The sequence below is a fragment of the Diceros bicornis genome, chromosome 10 (assembly GCF_020826845.1).
Source record: "Diceros bicornis minor isolate mBicDic1 chromosome 10, mDicBic1.mat.cur, whole genome shotgun sequence".
In the NCBI taxonomy this organism is placed as follows: Eukaryota; Metazoa; Chordata; class Mammalia; order Perissodactyla; family Rhinocerotidae; genus Diceros; species Diceros bicornis.
Window position 1 is genome coordinate 78,975,796 of NC_080749.1, and position 18,224 is coordinate 78,994,019.

An 18,224-nucleotide genomic window follows, 5' to 3' on the forward strand; every position below is an offset into this window, starting at 1 on the left:
ATGATGAGGTTAGAGGAGGCCCTAAACGCACAAATAAAATGGCTCAGACACTTATGGCACATACTTCTACTGAATGTCAACTCTCTTTTACTCTATGGCCTTGTAGAGTTCCCTATGATCAAAGAAAGAACAAAGAAAAATTAAGGCCCGGTTTACACACGGGTCCATATGATATGCTGGCATTACCCCTACACAGAGATGGCCCTGCAGGACAGGAGAAAAGGGAAATCCTCCCAATAAGCAGATTTTCAAGCAGTTGTATCTAGTTGTTGACCATGCCTGAAAAGAGAGATGACCAGTGGTACAGATCCATGTTTTGGCTAGACAGGCTCTGTCACCAGTACTCGCTCAATATGCTCATGAACAAAATGGCCCTGTCAGCAGGAAGGGTATTTATACCCTGGCTCTACACAGACTTCCCCTCACCAATGTGAATCTACAATCCCATGATATGCCAGGCTGTCTCACACCGCCATGCGTTTTCTTAAGCTACTCTCCTCTCTGGAATGCCTTTCATCTACCCTCTGGCCTAGCGACCCTACTCTTCTTTCAAGACTCAGACCAACCAGTCACCTCCTCTAGAAAGTCTTTTCTTAGCATACCACCCTGTATCCATTCAAGTGATCCCCCTCACTCCCAAGTTCTCAACCTAGAGTCCATACCCCCAGGGATCTGTGAATAAAATTCATAAACTTTGATGGGAAGAAAATTATATTATTCTATTTTATAAATGAAATTTATAATTTCATTTGATTATGAATGTAGGCAAAACAAAACAAAAAACCACAGTACTTTCTGTGACTTGGTACACTGATAGATATCATAGGTATTTTCATAACAAATTACAATTATTGCAGACATCAAAATATCATTTATGCTCATCACTACTTCACGGCACATTTCTCTGGTTAAAAAGCTTCTGCCCCAGAGCCCAGCCCAGCGGTGTAGTGGTTAAGTTTGAGCTCTCTGCTTTGGTGGCCCAGGGTTCGCAGGTTCGGATCCTGGGTGCAAACCTACACACGGCTTGTCAAGCCATGCTGTGACAGGCATCCCACATATAAAGTAGAGGAAGATGGGCACAGATGTTAGCCCAGGGCCAACCTTCCTCAGCAAAAAGAGGAGGATTGGCAACAGATGTTAGCACAGGGCTAATCTTCCTCACCAGAAAAAAAAAAAGCTTCTGCCCCATCCTGGATAAAAATGTTGTTTCCAACAACAGTCTCTCTTCTTAAAGGCATACAAAATATTGAGAGTGATTCTTTCAGGACCTCTTTCTCTTAGCTTTAGAGAAGGGAAACAGCCCTCATCCCTTCCCTTCAGGAAGCAGAGAACAGCTGATGTCTTTCCCATGATATTGCTCTTCCAAAGGGGTCACCTCCTTCTCACCATCTTAAGCCTCTTATAAATGGATGGAGCTGGCAGAATCAAGTGGTAACTAGTCCCAACAGCCCACAGCACTTAATACCTTCTGTTCTCAGAAACCTGTGTACAGGTTTATTTGTTCTATTATTAAACCATAACTTCTCTAGGGCAGGGAGTATGTCTCAGTTGTGTTTGTATTTCCAGTTCCTAACAGGGCCTAGCACATAGTTAGCACTTAATTTGTGTCCACTGAGTGAAGTGCCTAACAGCAACAACTGGGCAGTCAGCAGCAGACTCAGGAGAGAAGACAGGGAGCAAGCATGGCAAAGACTACCCATTCCTATCCAATACAGATCCTTATCTCCACCCCCACTAATCTAGTCTATATGCTCAGCTAAAAGCCATTTTTGAATCTTATTTATAGCTAAGTATGGCAGAATGAGTAAGTTATGGACAATGAGATGAGAGGAAATACCATATGGGGAATTCTAGAAAGGATTCTTAAATGATGAGAGGTGTGCCCCTTTTGTCCTCTGCCTTTCTTCTTCCTTCCTTCTGCCTAGAACATGGATGTGATGGTTGGATTTCCAGCAACTATTCTGTGATCTTGAGAATGGAATCCACATACTAAGCATGGCAAAGGAACAAGTCAAGGAGCCTGGGTCCTTGACAACTCTATGGAGTTGCCATATGAGTCCTACACTGCCTACTTCTGAATTCTTTTTCATAAGACAAAGAAATGAACTACTATCTTGTTTAAGTGATGGTTATCTCTTATCTCTGTTTCTAGCAGCCAAACACAATTCCTAACTGATAAGGTAGGAAAGAGAAGCCAGCAACAAATCCATGCTCTAGCAAGACCAAATTATATGAAAATAAGAGGTTAGGAAAAATAAACATTTTAATGGAAGATGTTAAATCCGCTGTTTAAACCTGTTTAAATGGAAAAAAAAAAAAACAAAACAGTCACCTTTCAACCTTTCTACTTCCTTCAGGTTTTCAGGAAACACTGCTGTAACACAACAATCAGATAAGGCTGATTCTCCCACATATTGTGCACACTATTCTACTTCATAAAGATTTTGAACCTGTCCTTCCTGGCTTGCCATTTAATTTTTTTTGTACTTATGGGTTTTTTTGCTTGCTTGCTTGCTTGCTTGTTTGAGGAAGACTGGCCCTGAGCTAACATCTGTTGCCAATCTTCTTTTTTTTTTTGTCCCCAAAGTCCCAGTACATAGTTGTGTATCACAGTTGTAGAGTTGTAGCTCTTCTATGTGGGATGGCACCTCAGCATGGCTTGATGTGGGGTGAGGAGGTCCGTGCCCAGGATCTGAACAGGTGAACCCCGGGCCGCGGAAGGAGAACGTGTGAACTTAACCGCTACGCCACTGGGCCAGCCCCATACTTGTGTTTTTATTATTTAATTTAATTTAATTTATTTATTTATTTTATTTATTTTTTTGTGAGCAAGATTAACCATAAGCTAGCATCTGTTGCCAATCCTCCTCTTTCTGCTGAGGAAGATTGGTCCTGGGCTAACATCCATGCCCATCTTCCTCTACTTGATATGTGGGCGCCGCCACAGCATGGCTTGACAGCTGTGCGTTGGTCCACACCGGGATCTGAACCCGCGAACCCTGGGCTACGGCAGCAGAGCACGCACACTTAACCACTATGACACCAGGCCGGCCCCTTATGTTTTTATTTTTATTTGTTAAGTCTCAGCAAAACTTTTCACAAATTCTTACAGTGACTGTGTCATTTTTTTGGAGTGTTTTTCACCCTTACATTAAGAAAATGAAAATCTGCTCCCTCTATGGACTACTGTTATGGACTGAATTTTTGTGTCTCCCCAAAGTTCATATATTGAAATACTTACCCCTAATGTGATGGGCCTTTGGGAGGTAATTAGGTCATGATGGTGGAGCTCACATGAATGGGATTAGTGCCCTTATAAAAGAGACCCCAGAGAGCATTCTCACCCCTTTTGCCATATGATGATACAGTGAGAAGACAGCCATCTCTGAACCAAGAAGTGGGCCCTCAGGAGACACAGAGTTTGCTGGCACCTTGGTCTTGGACTTCACAGCCTCCAGAACGGTGAGAAATAAATGTTGTTTAAGCCACCCAGACTCTGGTACGTTGTTATAGCAAGCCAACCTGACTGAGACAGAGGTCTTTTTCTATTTTTCCACTCCCTTGAATTTGGACTAGCTTGGTGAGTTGCTCTGACCAAGAGGATATAGTGGAAGGACCATTATATAAGTTCCAAAGCCTAAGCCTCAAAGAGGTCTTGCAGCTTCCACCTTCCCCTTTTTCAGAACACTATCCTGAGAATGCCATGTACAAATGCCAGACTAGTCTACTAGGGGATGAGAAGCCATTGAGAAGAACTGAAGCATTTTAACGGATGGCCAGGACCAACTGCAAACATGTGAGTGAGGACATCTTGGACCTTCCAACTCAGTCAACTCTCCAGGTAGATTCAGCTGCATGAGAGAGCCAAATGAAGCCAACAGAACTGCTCAGCCAACCTACAGAACCATGAAAAATATTAAACCTTTTTGTCCTAAGTCATTAAGTTTTGGGGTAGTGTTTTAGGCAGCAATACCAAACAAATAAACTTTAAAATAACAATACTTAAAATAGTAGTTTCTTGAAGGTGAGAAAACCACCTTAGATTTTTCTGCTTTTATCTTTGATTCATCTATTACCGTATCCTGGAAGTCATGCTGACTCCAATGCTTCATTCCACTATGATTAAAAAAAATAAATTAGTATATGAAAATCTAATGGAGAGCCATTAAAGGATTTTGTGTGAAGTGACTAATAAGTGATAGGCACTTTAGAAAGAGCTCTCTGGTTGCGCTGTAGAATGGACTAGAGGAAGTAAAGACTGACAGCAGGATGACCAATAAGAAGACTGTTGGAATGGTCCTAGTGAGAGGTCTAGTAAGAGGTTAGAGGCCCAAAGCATCACTGCTGCTGCTGCTGCTGCTGCTGCTGCTACTACTATTATATTATTTATATACGTATGATGCGTCAAGTACTGTAATAAGAACCTTATTTAATCCTTATAACAACCCTTTTAAAAAACTTTTTATTTTGAAATAATTATAAACTCACAGGAAATTCCCAAACTGTGTGCCAGGAGGTCCTAAGTACCCTTTGCTCAGTTTTCCCCAATGGTAACATCTCGCATAACTACAGTAAAATACCAAGACCAGGAAACTGACATTGGTACAGTCCACAGAGGTTATTCAGATATTATCAGTTTTACAAGCACTCGTGTGTGTGTGTAGTTTTATTACAATTTTATAACATATGTAGATTTGTGTAACTACCACCACGAGCAAGATATAGAACTGTCCCCTTGTAGTCACCCACTGCCCTCTCCCTGATCCCTAACCCCCAGTAACCATTAATATGCTCTTCATCTCTATAATTTTGTTATTTCAAGAATGTTATATATTGGCCGGCCCCATGGCTTTGCGCTTAAGTACGCGTGCTCCACTACTGGCGGCCCAGGTTCGGATCCCGGGCGCACACAGATGCACTGCTTCTCCGGCCATGCTGAGGCCACGTCCCACACACAGCAACTAGAAGGATGTGCAACTATGACATACAACTATCCACTGGGGCTTTGGGGAAAAAAAAAAAAGGAGGAGGATTGGCAATAGATGTTAGCTCAGAGCCGGTCTTCCTCAGCAAAAAGAGGATTGGCATGGATGTTAGCTCAGGGCTGATCTTCCTCACCAAAAAAAAAAAAAAAGAAGAATGTTATATAAATAGAATCATACAGTATGTAACCTTTTGAGAGTGGCTTTTTTTCACCTGAGACCCATCCAAGTTGTTCCATGTATAGATAGCTGATTCTTTTTTATTGCTGTATAGCAGTCCATAGTAGAAATGTGCCACAGTTTGTTTAACCATTCACTTGTTGAAGAACATTTTGGTTGCTTCCAGTTTGGGGCTATTAGGAATAAAGCTGCTATAAATACTCATGTACAGGTTTTTGTGGGAATATCAAGTTTCAATTTCTCTGGAATAAATGCCCATGAGTGCAACTGCTGGGTTGTACAATTCTGTTTTTAAAGATAAAGAAACTGAGGCTATAAATGGTGGAGCTGGGATTCTAATCTAGATAGTCTGCCTCTAGGTCCTAATTCTTCATCCTATTTCTAGTGGTTGTAGAAATTGAGAGAAGTAAATGAAATTAAAGAGAGTAGAGTCAAGAGAACCTGGCATTGCTCAGATGAGGGGTATATGAATAAAGTGTCAAAGATAACACTGTGTTCCAGCTTCAGCACATTAGATGATAAAAGATAAAATACGAATTCAGTTTTAGACATACTGTAACTGAGAGATCTATAGGTCATTCTCATCTAGCAGGCAATTAGATTTATAGAATAGGAACCAGAGATCAAGAAAAAGCTCTGGATTAGAGACATAGATTTGAGAATCATCACGTTTAGATGTAATTGAGTAAATAAGATCAGAAGGACAGAGTACAGAATGAGAAGAGACTTGACAACAGAACCTTGAAGAACAGAAACATTCATTTCCTCTAGTTTTTTCCCATAAACAATAAAACAGTAGGTACTGTGATAGACTGCAAATTCACATTAACTTTAGATTTTACAAACACTTCATGTCTACTATATGAGTTTAACAATCATCTTATAAAGTAGAAAGGACAGTAGCATACTTTCCCCTCCCAACTCCCTTTTTCATTTAAAAAGAAAGAACTACAAAAGGAATACATACTTATTAAAAAGCCTCAATACTACTCTGTATGTACTTCACTGGTGGATACATGTCACTATACATTTGTCCAAACCCATATGATGTACAACACCAAGACTGAACCCTAATATAAACTATGGACTGTGGGCGATAATGATGTGTCAATGCAGGTTCATCAATTATAACAAATGTACCACTCTGTGGAGAATAGGGATAATGGGGAAAGCTATGTATGGGGGAGGGATACATGAGAAATCTCTGTACCTTCCACTCAATTTTCCTGTGAACCTAAAACTTCTCTAAAAAATAAAGTCTAGTAAAAAAAAAATGTAAGCCTCAATATAAAAGAATATGCAAAAAGCATAAATTTCACTCCTCACTCAGCATCCAACTCCTTCCACCCATTTTTCAAAAAATATATGGGAAAAGGAATTTAAGGAGATACATTGACAAATCTTAGTAGCTAACAATAGTCTATACTGATTAAGAATCAAGCTCTATCAAGAGTCAAGGATTATGTCAATTACAACTCAATTAAAAAAAAGTCAAGGATCCATAATGCCAAAGGTGATAAATTTGATTCTAACATTTTTTGGAGTTCAGTGTTTTACAAAAGAACAAAATTAACTACTTTGTAACCCATGCTTTGCCATTCAACAAATTAGTGCCACTTACTATATGACTACATTTTTGCAGTTATATTTCAAACCTAGAAAGAACTATATTTCTATAAAAAATCAAAGTGACAGCTCTTAATATATTACATAATTGAGATTTTACTACTTTCTCCAAAATTAAAGTCTACCCATTTACTTTTTCTCGTACTTGTCTCCATGGCAGACAGACAACCAAACAGAAAGTCTAGATTTCATAAAGATGAACCATGAATTTCCAAACAGGACCCGTGTCAAAGTCACCACGTTCACAATTCCAAGTTTTAATTTGTATTATTGAGTGAATGTTTACAAAAAAGATAAATGTACATCTTCATCATATCATAGCAATGTTGCAAAAAGACCTCTTATCAAGAAAACCTCCAATTCTTATTTTCCAATTCTAGAATTAGATAGCTTTCAGAGACATTAAGAGAACAAGATATGAGTAAATATCTGTGTAAAGCAGGTCTGAATCACGAAAGAAATTAGCCTGGTTTATGGAAAGCAGCTAAGTGCCAAGAAAAAAAACTAATCCAAACCAAAACATTCAGCACAATTTTTATTTCTGGCAACTTTAGCTCCTGGCTAGAAAATCTATCCCAGCTATGACATTCAATGATGAAAATTTATTGAGCTATAAAAATATTGGTAGATTTGGCAGCCCTTTTTCTCAAGCTAAAACTACTGTTACTGGTTCACACAAGTGTGAGAGCCTTTAATTAGATCAATGATTCTAAAGCGGAAGCCAGTGGTGAACCACTTCACATAGGGGACTTTTTTTTTTCTTCAAAATATATCTACCTCCCTTCATATTCCCCCTACCACAAATATTCTGAAGGGAAGGGGAGATGATATAACGGATATGTGTGTGTGTCTTTTTTTTTTTAACTCCTAGATTATTCTGATATATATGTAACTCTCCACTTTCATGGAGAATTCCTGAATTACGGTCCAACTCTATTTTTTAACACTGTATTACAGCAGGCAAAAGGAAAAGAGCTGCAGAGTGACAAGAGCTCAGGAGAAGGCTCTGCAGGTCAGCGGCTGTGAGCCACCTGCAGAGCTTTCTGTGCCAGCTCCCATCAGAATCCATTAAATTACAGTTTGGACAATGACAAATGTTCAGCTCATCATCTGGAGAAAAGCACAGTCTACTACCCAGATAAAAAAGCAAAAAGAAGCTATTTTGGACATCAAAAAAACTAAGAAGTCACAGAAAAAGGAAGACAAAAATTCCCCTGTTCTTGAATTGAAAGAACAATAACAAAGTATTATTTTGTGTGGCTGATAACTTGTTTGGAGACCTTCTGCCCATATTTTATCATTTTAGTTTTTCATTATGTAGCACTGGTTTTTCTATTATAAAGCTCAGTCAAGCTGAAAATCTTAATCATTCTAGAACTCAATAAACTACTATACGATGCCAAAACTGTGTATTAAAAATAATCAAACAAACCTAAACCCATATGCATGTCAAGACAACTTAAGAGTCGCATTAACAACAAGCTTTCAAAGTCCATTTTAGAGCAAACAATTACACTTCTTTACAGCTGTTGTTTCAAATTCCTTATAAACAGCTCCAATACTGAAACGTATCAGAAAAGATGGCTTCTAATGATGTATAAGTAATCAGCCAATTATTATTATATTCTAATTTGGACTAGTGTTTCTTAAATCACTTGGTAATTTCCTGCTCAATGTTCAACTTCACCGAATTCTACAATGACACCTACTGGCCATTCAAAATCAGCCATTAGTTCTCTAAGACAGCTCTAGTAGGCTGGTTATATAAGAAGAAACATACATACACACACACACCACCCTGCACGAAAGCAGAGATTTGTTCACAGGTACTCACACTATAGAATTGCATCTAAAATAGAAGCAGAAGTATTCTTTATGACTGAGATAGTATTATTCTTGCACAAAAATAAAAAGAAAGAATGAAACACCAAGTATCAAAATTTTTATCTGAAGCATTGATAAATATCTCAGTACTCTTAACACATTTCGGAACTAACAAATGCTAACGATCTACCTCTCTTTACCAAAGAATATTTAGAGAAAAAAATGAGTTTGTGATGTAGGTTCTGGGATATACTAATATAAATTATCATTAATAGAAAAAAAATCACATCTTAGGAAGGTTTTCTGACATGCAGTATTAAAATAAGCTCAGGAAAATTATACACTTGCTAATACTACATTAGTCCTTATCTTCTAAGCTAAAGGCAACATTTCAATCAGCTTATGTTTTAGCAATTTATAATGCCTCTTTTAAAACTGTTTTCTAGGGCTGGCCCGTGGCTTAGTGGTTAAGTGCGCGCACTCCGCTACTGGCGGCCTGGGTTCAGATCCCGGGCGCGCACCGACTCACCGCTTCTCCAGCCATGCTGAGGCCGTGTCCCACATACAGCAACTAGAAGGATGTGCAGCTATGACATGCAACTATCTACTGGGGCTTTGTGGGGAGGGGAGAATTGGCGGTAGATGTTAGCTCAGAGCCAGTCTTCCTCAGCAAAAAGAGGAGGATTAGCATGGATGTTAGCTCAGGGCTGATCTTCCTCACAAAAAATAATAATAAATAAAAACAACTGTTTTCTAGCAAGCTACAAAATCAAGTTTTTAATGTAGCTTGTCCTTCCATAACATATACTGAACGGAATTCCTATTTTAATTCTACATTTCATTGTGCAATGAATTATAAAAATTTAGAAAAAAATGATAATTTACACTTATGTCTGTAAATATATTTTACCTCAGTCGGAGAGATCCAAAGAGCATACTTTTTAAACCTAAGAAATAAATAATTCATAAATACTTTCTCAGACTTACAGAGCAAATTACTTAAAAGTTGACTTTTTCCCCCCCAATTCAGACCACCACCTTATTTTCAGTTTCTAATATCCACAATGACTGGGGGCCGGGGGGGGGGGGGGGGGGGGGGGGGGGGCAGGGGCAGGGGACGACAACTAATTTTCTACTCATTTTCCAACTTGCACTTACCTCCTACAATAAATTTTTGAGGCTCTCCACTTTCCTGAAGATCAAAAAAAAGAAAAAGTATTTGTAATCAGCCTTGACCCTCAAAACAAATAAATTCGTGAATTACAAAACGTGAACTGGCCACGCTCATCTCAAACTAACATCTCTCTCAACCCAAGTCCATATTTGGGATGAGCTCTTCGTGACTACTCTGTCCTTCATGCTCCTTCGCCCACAGAGCCTGCCGGGGGAGAAAACACTCAAACCAACGAAGAAACTACTCTGACACACCAATTGGTTCCAAGACCTCCTCTTCCAGGGGGGACAACCTAGTTGTTCGGGTAAATAGCCAAGGATTACATAATGGCTAGCCACAAAGAGTTTCAAGGATCCTACGGCCAGGAAATGTCTTCCCTCTCCGCTCCCCCTGCTCACCCCAAGAAAACGCCCCAAGAAGCAACCCCCGGGGTCTCTCGCAGGTGCCTGCAGTGCCGCGTCCTCCTCTCTCGGGGCTCCGTCCAGGGAATTCCTCCAGCCCTCACGGCGCCGTCGTGCTCCCGCCTCCTCTCTCCGCCGGCGCCACCGCAGCCCCCCACGCCCCAGGCCCCCAGGGCTCAGCCTCCACCCGCCCCAGCTGCCTTCTCCTCCTCACGACCCTCCCAAGCTGCGACCTGGTGGACGAGGGGTTCCGGAACCGCCGACACTCGGCTACCGCCTTCGCGGCCCACCCTCGTCAGAGCCCCTCTAGAGCTCCCGCAGCCCGGGAAGGAGGAAACCCCTCCTGACCTAGCACTCTGCGTCCCCCAAACACAGCGCCGCCGCCTACCTGTCACCCCCGCTGCCTCCGGCTTCTTACCGCCACCGCCTCCCGCAGCAGCCTGCCAACTGCAGCGCAACAACCCGCCCTCCCATTGGGCGAGCCCACGCCCCAACAGCCTCGCCTACTGGCTGCAGCCTCTCCGCGGCCCTCCCCTCTGTGCAGGCTCTAAAGCTTCCGGTGTCCGAGCAAGGCAGACATCGTCGCTTCCCCGGCCTTCTGCCCTCCACAACTTGTCTTCCCTCAGTCAGACTACGGAGGCACAGATGTGCGGAAAAAATGCCGACTCCCAGCCTCCTTCATGTCACCTCCACCTGGTCCAGGAATCTGTGACCCAGTCCCGGAACGTTACATGGCTTCTCTGCTTTCCTGCCGTAAGGTACTCGAGGCGACAGCTTCCGTTTCCGGTTGGCTCCGGCTGCCGGGTTGAACATTGAGTGTCCTGAGAGGTCAGAGTGCTGTCAGGTAAAGTAGAAAACTGGCGGGAGACCTTTGGGAATAAGAATGCGGCTCTATGCTGGGGCCTGTAGAGAGGGAGAGACTAGATGGAGAAGGAAGATGAGGGTGTGTGGCTCAGGAGGGCAGGAGCGCGAAGGACCGGCGGGAGAGAACTCGGAGTCCGGGGCCGCGAGGCCTGGCCGTGGAGGACGCCGTGAGCACCCTGTGCTTGCGTCCAGACGCCCTTCTCCTCCTCGGGCCCCGCGGCGCCCTCCGCCCCGTGCTCTGTGTACCTTTGGGTCGGATGACGGCAGAACAGCCCCCACATCGAAAGTTGTAAAATAGCAGTAACAGTGCTGTCTGTCTCACAAGCAGGTATAGTTTTAAGTAAGGTTTTTCTGGTATGAATGTTAATGACACGATGTTAAAGGGAAGAAAGCAGGGCACAAAGTCACATCCATTTTTAGAGTGGTTACTGTTTTTAAGTTGCACGTACGTGGGTGCAGGGACTGGAGAGGACGCTAACAGGGATCGAGGTCACTGTCTTTTATTTTCTAAGGCTCTCGTGGTATTCCTAACTTGAGAAGTGAGGGGAGGTCGGGGTATACACGTCAAAGTCCTGGGTAAACCGTAAAATTACGTGTCGTGTGAGTGGCGTTACCCTTTCGTTCCCTTCTTGGAGAAAACAGGCCGGCACCTCCCCTGTGCTGCAGCCGGCCGGCTCAGGGGAGGTCGACCCCCGCCAGGCCTGCGGGTTCTCGCCAGACGTAGGGAGGGAGCTTTTAAAATTTCCTGATGACACGTTCGTTCTCTGTCGAACTGATTTCCTTGCCGTTCCTGTTGGAACAGCTCTGACGCTGAAATAAACAGCCGATGCTGAGTCCTTGGCATGATTTGTCACTGTCTAATTTTAGTTTTTATTGTGAAGTGCGCGGAACAGAAGGGTGTACAAAACATAAGTACATTTTAAAGAATTATAATTAAGCAAACACTTGTGTAACCACCCTTCGGGTTGGGAAATAAAGCATTGCCAGTAATAGAATATGTGTTCTCGACAGAGGGATCACCCTTCAGGGCGGTGAAAAGTGGTTCTGGGGCCCGGGAGGGGGGACGGAAGACATCTTGGGTAACACAGTGGTGTGTGCCCTCCAAAGAGCCGCAGTACGTAAACAGGTATACGTGTATCTGCTATTAAAATTTCATGGTGGGGGGGGCGCGGTGAGAACATGATTAGGAAAAAAAAGTCTAGAAAAGCTCCTTTGGGGTACAATAATTAAAAACAGGTTGAAAAACACTGCCTTAGTGGCTTCCCGTGTGTTTCTGTGATTCCATCTCCACGAAGAGGTAACCACTATCATGACTTGCGACAAGCATTCGCTTGTTTCACTTGAACTTTTCCTTCTATGATGCATTCTTAGCCATATTAAAAACATAAAAAAAATTAATTTAATAATATATTTCATCTAACTTAGTATATTCAAAATATTATCATTTCAAGATGTAATCAGTATTAAAAGTTAAGGAAATATTTTACATTTTCTTCATACTGTCTTCAAAATTGATGTATTTTTCATTTACAGAATATGTATCTGAGTTTTAATAAATATAAACACTTAATCTGTGTTTATATTTCATAAAATTTACAGTTAAAAAAGTAAATTTGTGTGCCCAAATTGTTTCAAACACTTTAAAATTTTCCAATAACTGATTTGAGAATCTGTTTTGAAATTCAGATTAATTAAAATTAAATAAACAGGGCCGGCCCCTCGCCTTATCGGTTACGTGCGCGCGCTCCGCTACTGGCGGCCGGGGGTTCAGATCCCAGGTGCGCACCAACGCACCGCTTCTCCGGCCATGCTGAGGCCGCGTCCCACATACAGCAACTAGAAGGATGTGCAGCTATGACATACAACTATCTACTGGGGCTTTGGGGGAAAAATAAATAAAAAAAAGTTAAAAAAAGAAAAAGTTCATGTGATCATATGTATTTAAACAATAATACTGCATTTTAAAAGAATCTTCTGGGGAAAGCAGGTAACAAAACTGTACAACATTTTTGTTGTGCATATTTATGCATTATGAAAGGACTAAAAAGAAGGAAACAGCATTGCTTAGAAGTTAGGAGCAAGGGCTCTGCAACCAAACCGCAGGGTTCAAAACCCAACTGTACGTTCACTGTTTTTGTTACCTTCAGAAGGTTACTTAGCTGCCTGGAGCCTCATTGTTTTTGTCTGTAAAATGGAGATAACAATCATAATTTAAGTTCAAACAGTTGCTTTAAGAGTAACGCAGTTAATACATGTAAAGCACTTTGGTATAGTGCTCCTGGCACATGGGGCGCAATCAACGTTTGCTCTTATTATAATGAAAGGAACTGGGGCCGGCCCGGTGGCGCAAGCCGTTAAGTGCACGAGCTCCGCTGCGGCAGCCCGGGGTTCACCGGTTCCCACACCGACGCACTGCTTGTCAGGCCATGCTGTGGCGGCATCCCATATAAAGTAGAGGAAGATGAGCACGGATGTTAGCCCAGGGCTAGTCTTCCTCAGCAAAAAAGAGGAGGATTGGCATTGGATGTTAGCTCAGGGCTGGTCTTCCTCACAAAAAAAAAAAAAGGAACCATGCAGTAAATGGTTATCTCTTAGTGGTGGGATTACTGATTATTTTTCTTTTTACATTTTGTATATGTGTATTTCCTAACTGTGAACATATACTATTATGTAATAAGACACTTTTATAAAATCTCTTAACTCAGAATTTTCAAGTATTTATATTGGACTCTCTCTTTAAAACATCAAATGTTTTATCTTGAAACATAAATAGTAAATTTGTATTAGTTTACTTAGTATTTGATATCTACTATCTGCATATTTTCCCTTTATGTTAATTTTTTCCTATAGACATGGCCCATGGACACGAACATGAACATGGTCATGGTAAAATGGAACTTCCAGATTATAAACAATGGAAGATAGAAGGGACACCATTAGAAACTGTCCAGGAAAAGCTGGCTGCACGAGGGTTAAGGGATCCATGGGGCCGGTAAGAATAATTAAGTAATTTAGATAGAATTTTTCATAAAGCATAAGTATCTATGTTCCTTTTCAATGTATTCTCTATTAAAAATCATTGAAAATGGCTTTTTACATTAAAGTTTTTAAATCATCTTTACTGAAGTATCATTTACATAGAGTAAAATTCACTCATTTTAAGTAGATAATTCCATGAATTTTGACAAATGTATGCAATTATGTGACCACCATGACAGTCATGATACAGAATATTTCTATCATCCTGAAAAGTTCCCTCATGCCCCTTTGCACTCAGGGTTATCCTACTCCTGGCTCCCAGCAACTATTGATCTGCTTTCTGTCTCTATAGTTTTGCCTTTTCTCCAATTTTATACAGTTGGAATTATACAATATGTAGCCTTTTGTTCTGGCTGTTTTCACTTAGCATAATGCTTTTGAGACTTATGCACATTGTTAACTTATATCCATAGTTTCTTCCTTTTTTATTGCTAAGTAGTACTCCATTGTATGCATATATCTCAATTTGTTTACTGTTCACCAGTTGATGGCCATTTGGCTTGTTTCCAGTTTTTGCCTATTATGAGTACAGTTGTTATAACCATTCAAGTACAACTCTTTGTGAACATATGTTTTCTTTCCTTTTTTTTTTTTTTGTGTGGAAGATCAGCCGTGAGCTAACATCCATGGTAATCCTCCTCTTTTTGCTGAGGAAGACCGGCTGTGAGCTAACATCTACTGCCAGTCCTCCTCCTTTTTTTTTTCCCCAAAGCCCCAGGAGATAGTTGTATGTCATAGTTGCGCGTCCTTCTAGTTGCTGTATGTGGGACGCGGCCTCAGCATGGCCGGAGCCGCGGTGCGTCGGTGCACGCCCGGGATCCGAACCCCAGGCCGCCAGTAGCGGAGCGCGCACACTTAACCGCTAAGCCACGGGGCCAGCCCCAGGACATATGTTTTCATTACTCTTGGGTGAATACCTAAGAGTGGGATTTCTGGATTGTATGATAAGTGTATGGTTATTTTCACAAAAAACTGCCAAACTGTTTTCCAAAGTGGCTGTACCATTTTGCATTCCCACCAGCAATGTATGAGAATTTCAATTGCTCAATGTCTTCATTAACACCTGGTATTATCAGTCTTTTAATTTTAGCCATTCTAGCGAATGTGCTAGTAATATCTCTTTGTGGTTGTAATTTGCATTTCCACGAAAACTATGCTCATTAGAATCTTTTCGTGTGCTTATTTGTCATTTGTATATTTTCTTCGGTACAGCGTCTATTCAGATCTTTTGCTCATTTCGTTTACCAGGGTATTTGTCATCTTTTATTGAATTATAAGTGTTCTCTCTCTATATTTTTTTTATTTATTTTTTATTTATTTATTATTATTTTTTTGTGTGAGGAAGATCAGCCCTGAGCTAACATCCATGCTAATCCTCCTCTTTTTGCTGAGGAAGACCGGCTCTGAGCTAACATCTATTGCCAATCCTCCTCCTTTTTTTCCCCAAAGCCCCAGTAGATAGTTGTATGTCATAGTTGCACATCCTTCTAGTTGCTGTATGTGGGACGCGGCCTCAGCATGGCCAGAGAAGTGGTGCATCGGTGCACACCCGGGATCCGAACCCGGGCCGCCAGTAGCGGAGTGCGGGCACTTAACTGCTAAGCCACGGGGCCGGCCCGTAAATGGTATTTTTAAAATTTAATTTCCAATTGTTCATTGCTAATAAATAAACATACAATTGATTTTTATATATTGACTTTGTATCCTATTTTCTTGCTACATTCACTTTTTAGTTCTTGCAGATTTTTTTTTACAGATTCCTTAGAGTTTACTTCATAGATGATCATTTTGTCTCCAAAGACAGTTATTTCTTCCTTTTAAATCTATAAACTTTTATATCTTTTCCTTGCATTATCACACTGGCTAACACTGCTAGTATAATGTTGAATAAAAGTGGTGTAAGTGGACATCTTTGCTTTGTTCCTAACTGGAGGAAAGCATTCAGTCTTTCACCGCTAAGTATAATGTTAGTTGTAGGGTGGTCATAGATGCCCTTCATCAAGTTGAATTTCTCTTCTATTCCTAGGTTACTGTGAGTTACTATTCTTGTTATTTTTATTAATGGGTATTGAATTTTGTTTAATGCTTTTTCTGCATTTGTTGAGATGCTCACATAGTTTGTGTCAAATTACTTTTATTGATCTTCAGATATTAAACCAATCTTGCATTCCTGAGGTAAACCCTACTTCATGATATATTATCCTTTTCGTATATTGCTGGGTTCAATTTTCTAAAGTTTTGTTAAGAATATTTGCATAGGGCCAGCCCCGTGGCTTAGCGGTTAAGTGCACGCGGTCTGCTGCTGGCATCCCGGGTTTGGATCTCGGGCGCGCACCGACGCACCCCTTCTCTGGCCATGCTGAGGCCACGTCCCACATACAGCAATTAGAAGGATGTGCAGCTATGACATACAACTATCTACTGGGGCTTTGGGGGAAAAAATAAATAAATTAAAAATTAAAAAAAAAAAGAATATTTACATCTATTTTCATGAGGGGTATTACTCTGTAGTTTTCTTCTTAAGTCTTTGGTTTTGATTTCTAAATTAGATTTGATTAGCTCTCATATTTTCTAGTTAGTCGGATTTTTAGAGGTAAGTGTTTTTTGTTCTTCATAACATGATTTTTTCTGCTCACTTATCCTTACCTGTGACAGAAGACTTTTTTCACTAGAGCTCTCTGACTTCTGTTCAGGAAATTCAGAAGAAAGATTGCCAGAGCAGGAAATCAGCCTTCTTTTTTTTTTTTTTTTTTGTGAGGAAGATCAGCCCTGAGCTAACATTGGTGCCGATCTTCCTCTACTTTATATGGGACGCCACCACAGCATGGCCCCACAAGCCGTGCATCGGTGCACACCTGGGATCCGAACCAGGGCCGCCAGCCTCAGAGTGCGTGCACTTCATGGCTATGCCACAGGGCCGGCCCCAGGAAATCAGTCTTCTAAAGTTTAGGTGGCTATGACAGGGAAAAGCCATGATCCTCTTGAATAGTAATAATAATATCAAGTGTTACATACTTTCTGTGCCAAAATAGATTATACATTACCCTGTTTAATCTTTATAGTAACACTCTAAGGTAGATAGTAATCATCACTGAGTAGAAGAGGAAGCAGCCCTGACAGGTTAAGTAACTTGCCCAAAAGGTTGTGAATCTAATATAAGTGTCAGAGCAAAGGTTAATACCCAAGTGTCTAATTTCCTCTTTCCATGATGCTGTAAGGATTAATATGAGCAAAGCCACACCACTGACCTGTGATGGATAGGCCAAAGTGAGTCTTGCATTTGAGAATTCTGTAAAATCCTGAGTATTATGACTGAAATGTGAAACCATCAAGTATTTTTTCTTGTATTTTATATGTGAAATGTGGGCATATAGACCTAATTATCTCATGCCACAGAAGGATTTCTATTGTGGTCCACTTAGATTATCTTATATAAGGTTGCATTTAAGTCTATTAGACAGATGAAAATTAAATATATTTTACTCAATGTATGTAAGTCACGTGTGATTATGATTTTTCCCTTTTTTTCCTCTAGCAATGAAGCTTGGAGATACATGGGTGGCTTTGCAAACAATGTTTCCTTTGCTGGTGCATTGTTGAAAGGATTCAAATGGGGATTTGCTGCGTTTGTGATAGCTATAGGGGCTGAATATTACCTGGAGTCCCAGAATAAAGATAAGAAGCATCACTGAAGATAATACCTGGAAGTATATTAGTGGCTTCTTAACTCGCTTATAAAAATAAGATTTCTTCACTGTAGCCTACTTGTCTGTGTGTTTGTCCCTTAAAGAATACTAGTAAAGTTTAATAAAGTAAGAAAACATGTGCCAGTCTCTTTTTGTCATTCTTTAAAAAAAAAAAAGTGTCTCAAACCATATCAGATTTGGTTTGGAATACGTGGGGGGTTGAGTACCAGCAGCAGTGCATTCTGCATATGGCAGACAGCCAGCATATATTTAAACAAATGGATATGTTCTAATAGGGTTTTTTGTTTTCAAAATTGTGATAAAATTTACCATGTTAACTGATTTAAGTGTATAGTTAGTGGTATTAAATACATTCATAATGTTGTACAACCATCACCACCATCCATATCCATAACTCTTCATTTTTTAAAACTGAAAGCCTATGCCC

The 18,224-nt window shown here is 40.8% G+C and overlaps 2 protein-coding genes across 6 annotated transcripts in view; one reads left to right on the forward strand and one right to left on the reverse strand.

Moving 5' to 3' along the window:
- The window catches only part of HYCC2 (hyccin PI4KA lipid kinase complex subunit 2), an 88,571-nt gene extending 78,487 nt beyond the window's left edge, over positions 1 to 10,084 (reverse strand). The window contains exons 1-2 of one of the 4 annotated variants that reach the window (XM_058549571.1): positions 9,771 to 10,084; positions 9,523 to 9,559 (exon numbers count right to left, since the gene is read on the reverse strand). The gene's annotated coding sequence lies outside the window, so the exon portion shown is untranslated. The remainder of the gene's footprint in view (positions 1 to 9,522; positions 9,560 to 9,770) is intronic. The other 3 variants (XM_058549567.1, XM_058549572.1, XM_058549568.1) reach the window with 3 other exon arrangements.
- Positions 10,085 to 10,809: 725 nt separating this feature from the next.
- NDUFB3 (NADH:ubiquinone oxidoreductase subunit B3) lies at positions 10,810 to 17,916 on the forward strand. 2 transcript variants are annotated; one of them, XM_058549575.1, is made up of 3 exons: positions 10,810 to 11,031; positions 13,902 to 14,043; positions 17,626 to 17,916. In XM_058549575.1, exons 2-3 carry the CDS (start codon positions 13,904 to 13,906, stop codon positions 17,780 to 17,782), a joined length of 297 nt encoding a protein of 98 aa, XP_058405558.1. In that variant the 5' UTR covers positions 10,810 to 11,031; positions 13,902 to 13,903; the 3' UTR covers positions 17,783 to 17,916. The 2 variants fall into 2 exon arrangements, with proteins under 2 accessions (XP_058405558.1, XP_058405559.1); XM_058549576.1 differs by lacking the exon at positions 10,810 to 11,031 and adding an exon at positions 12,063 to 12,177.
- Positions 17,917 to 18,224: the final 308 nt, after the last annotated feature.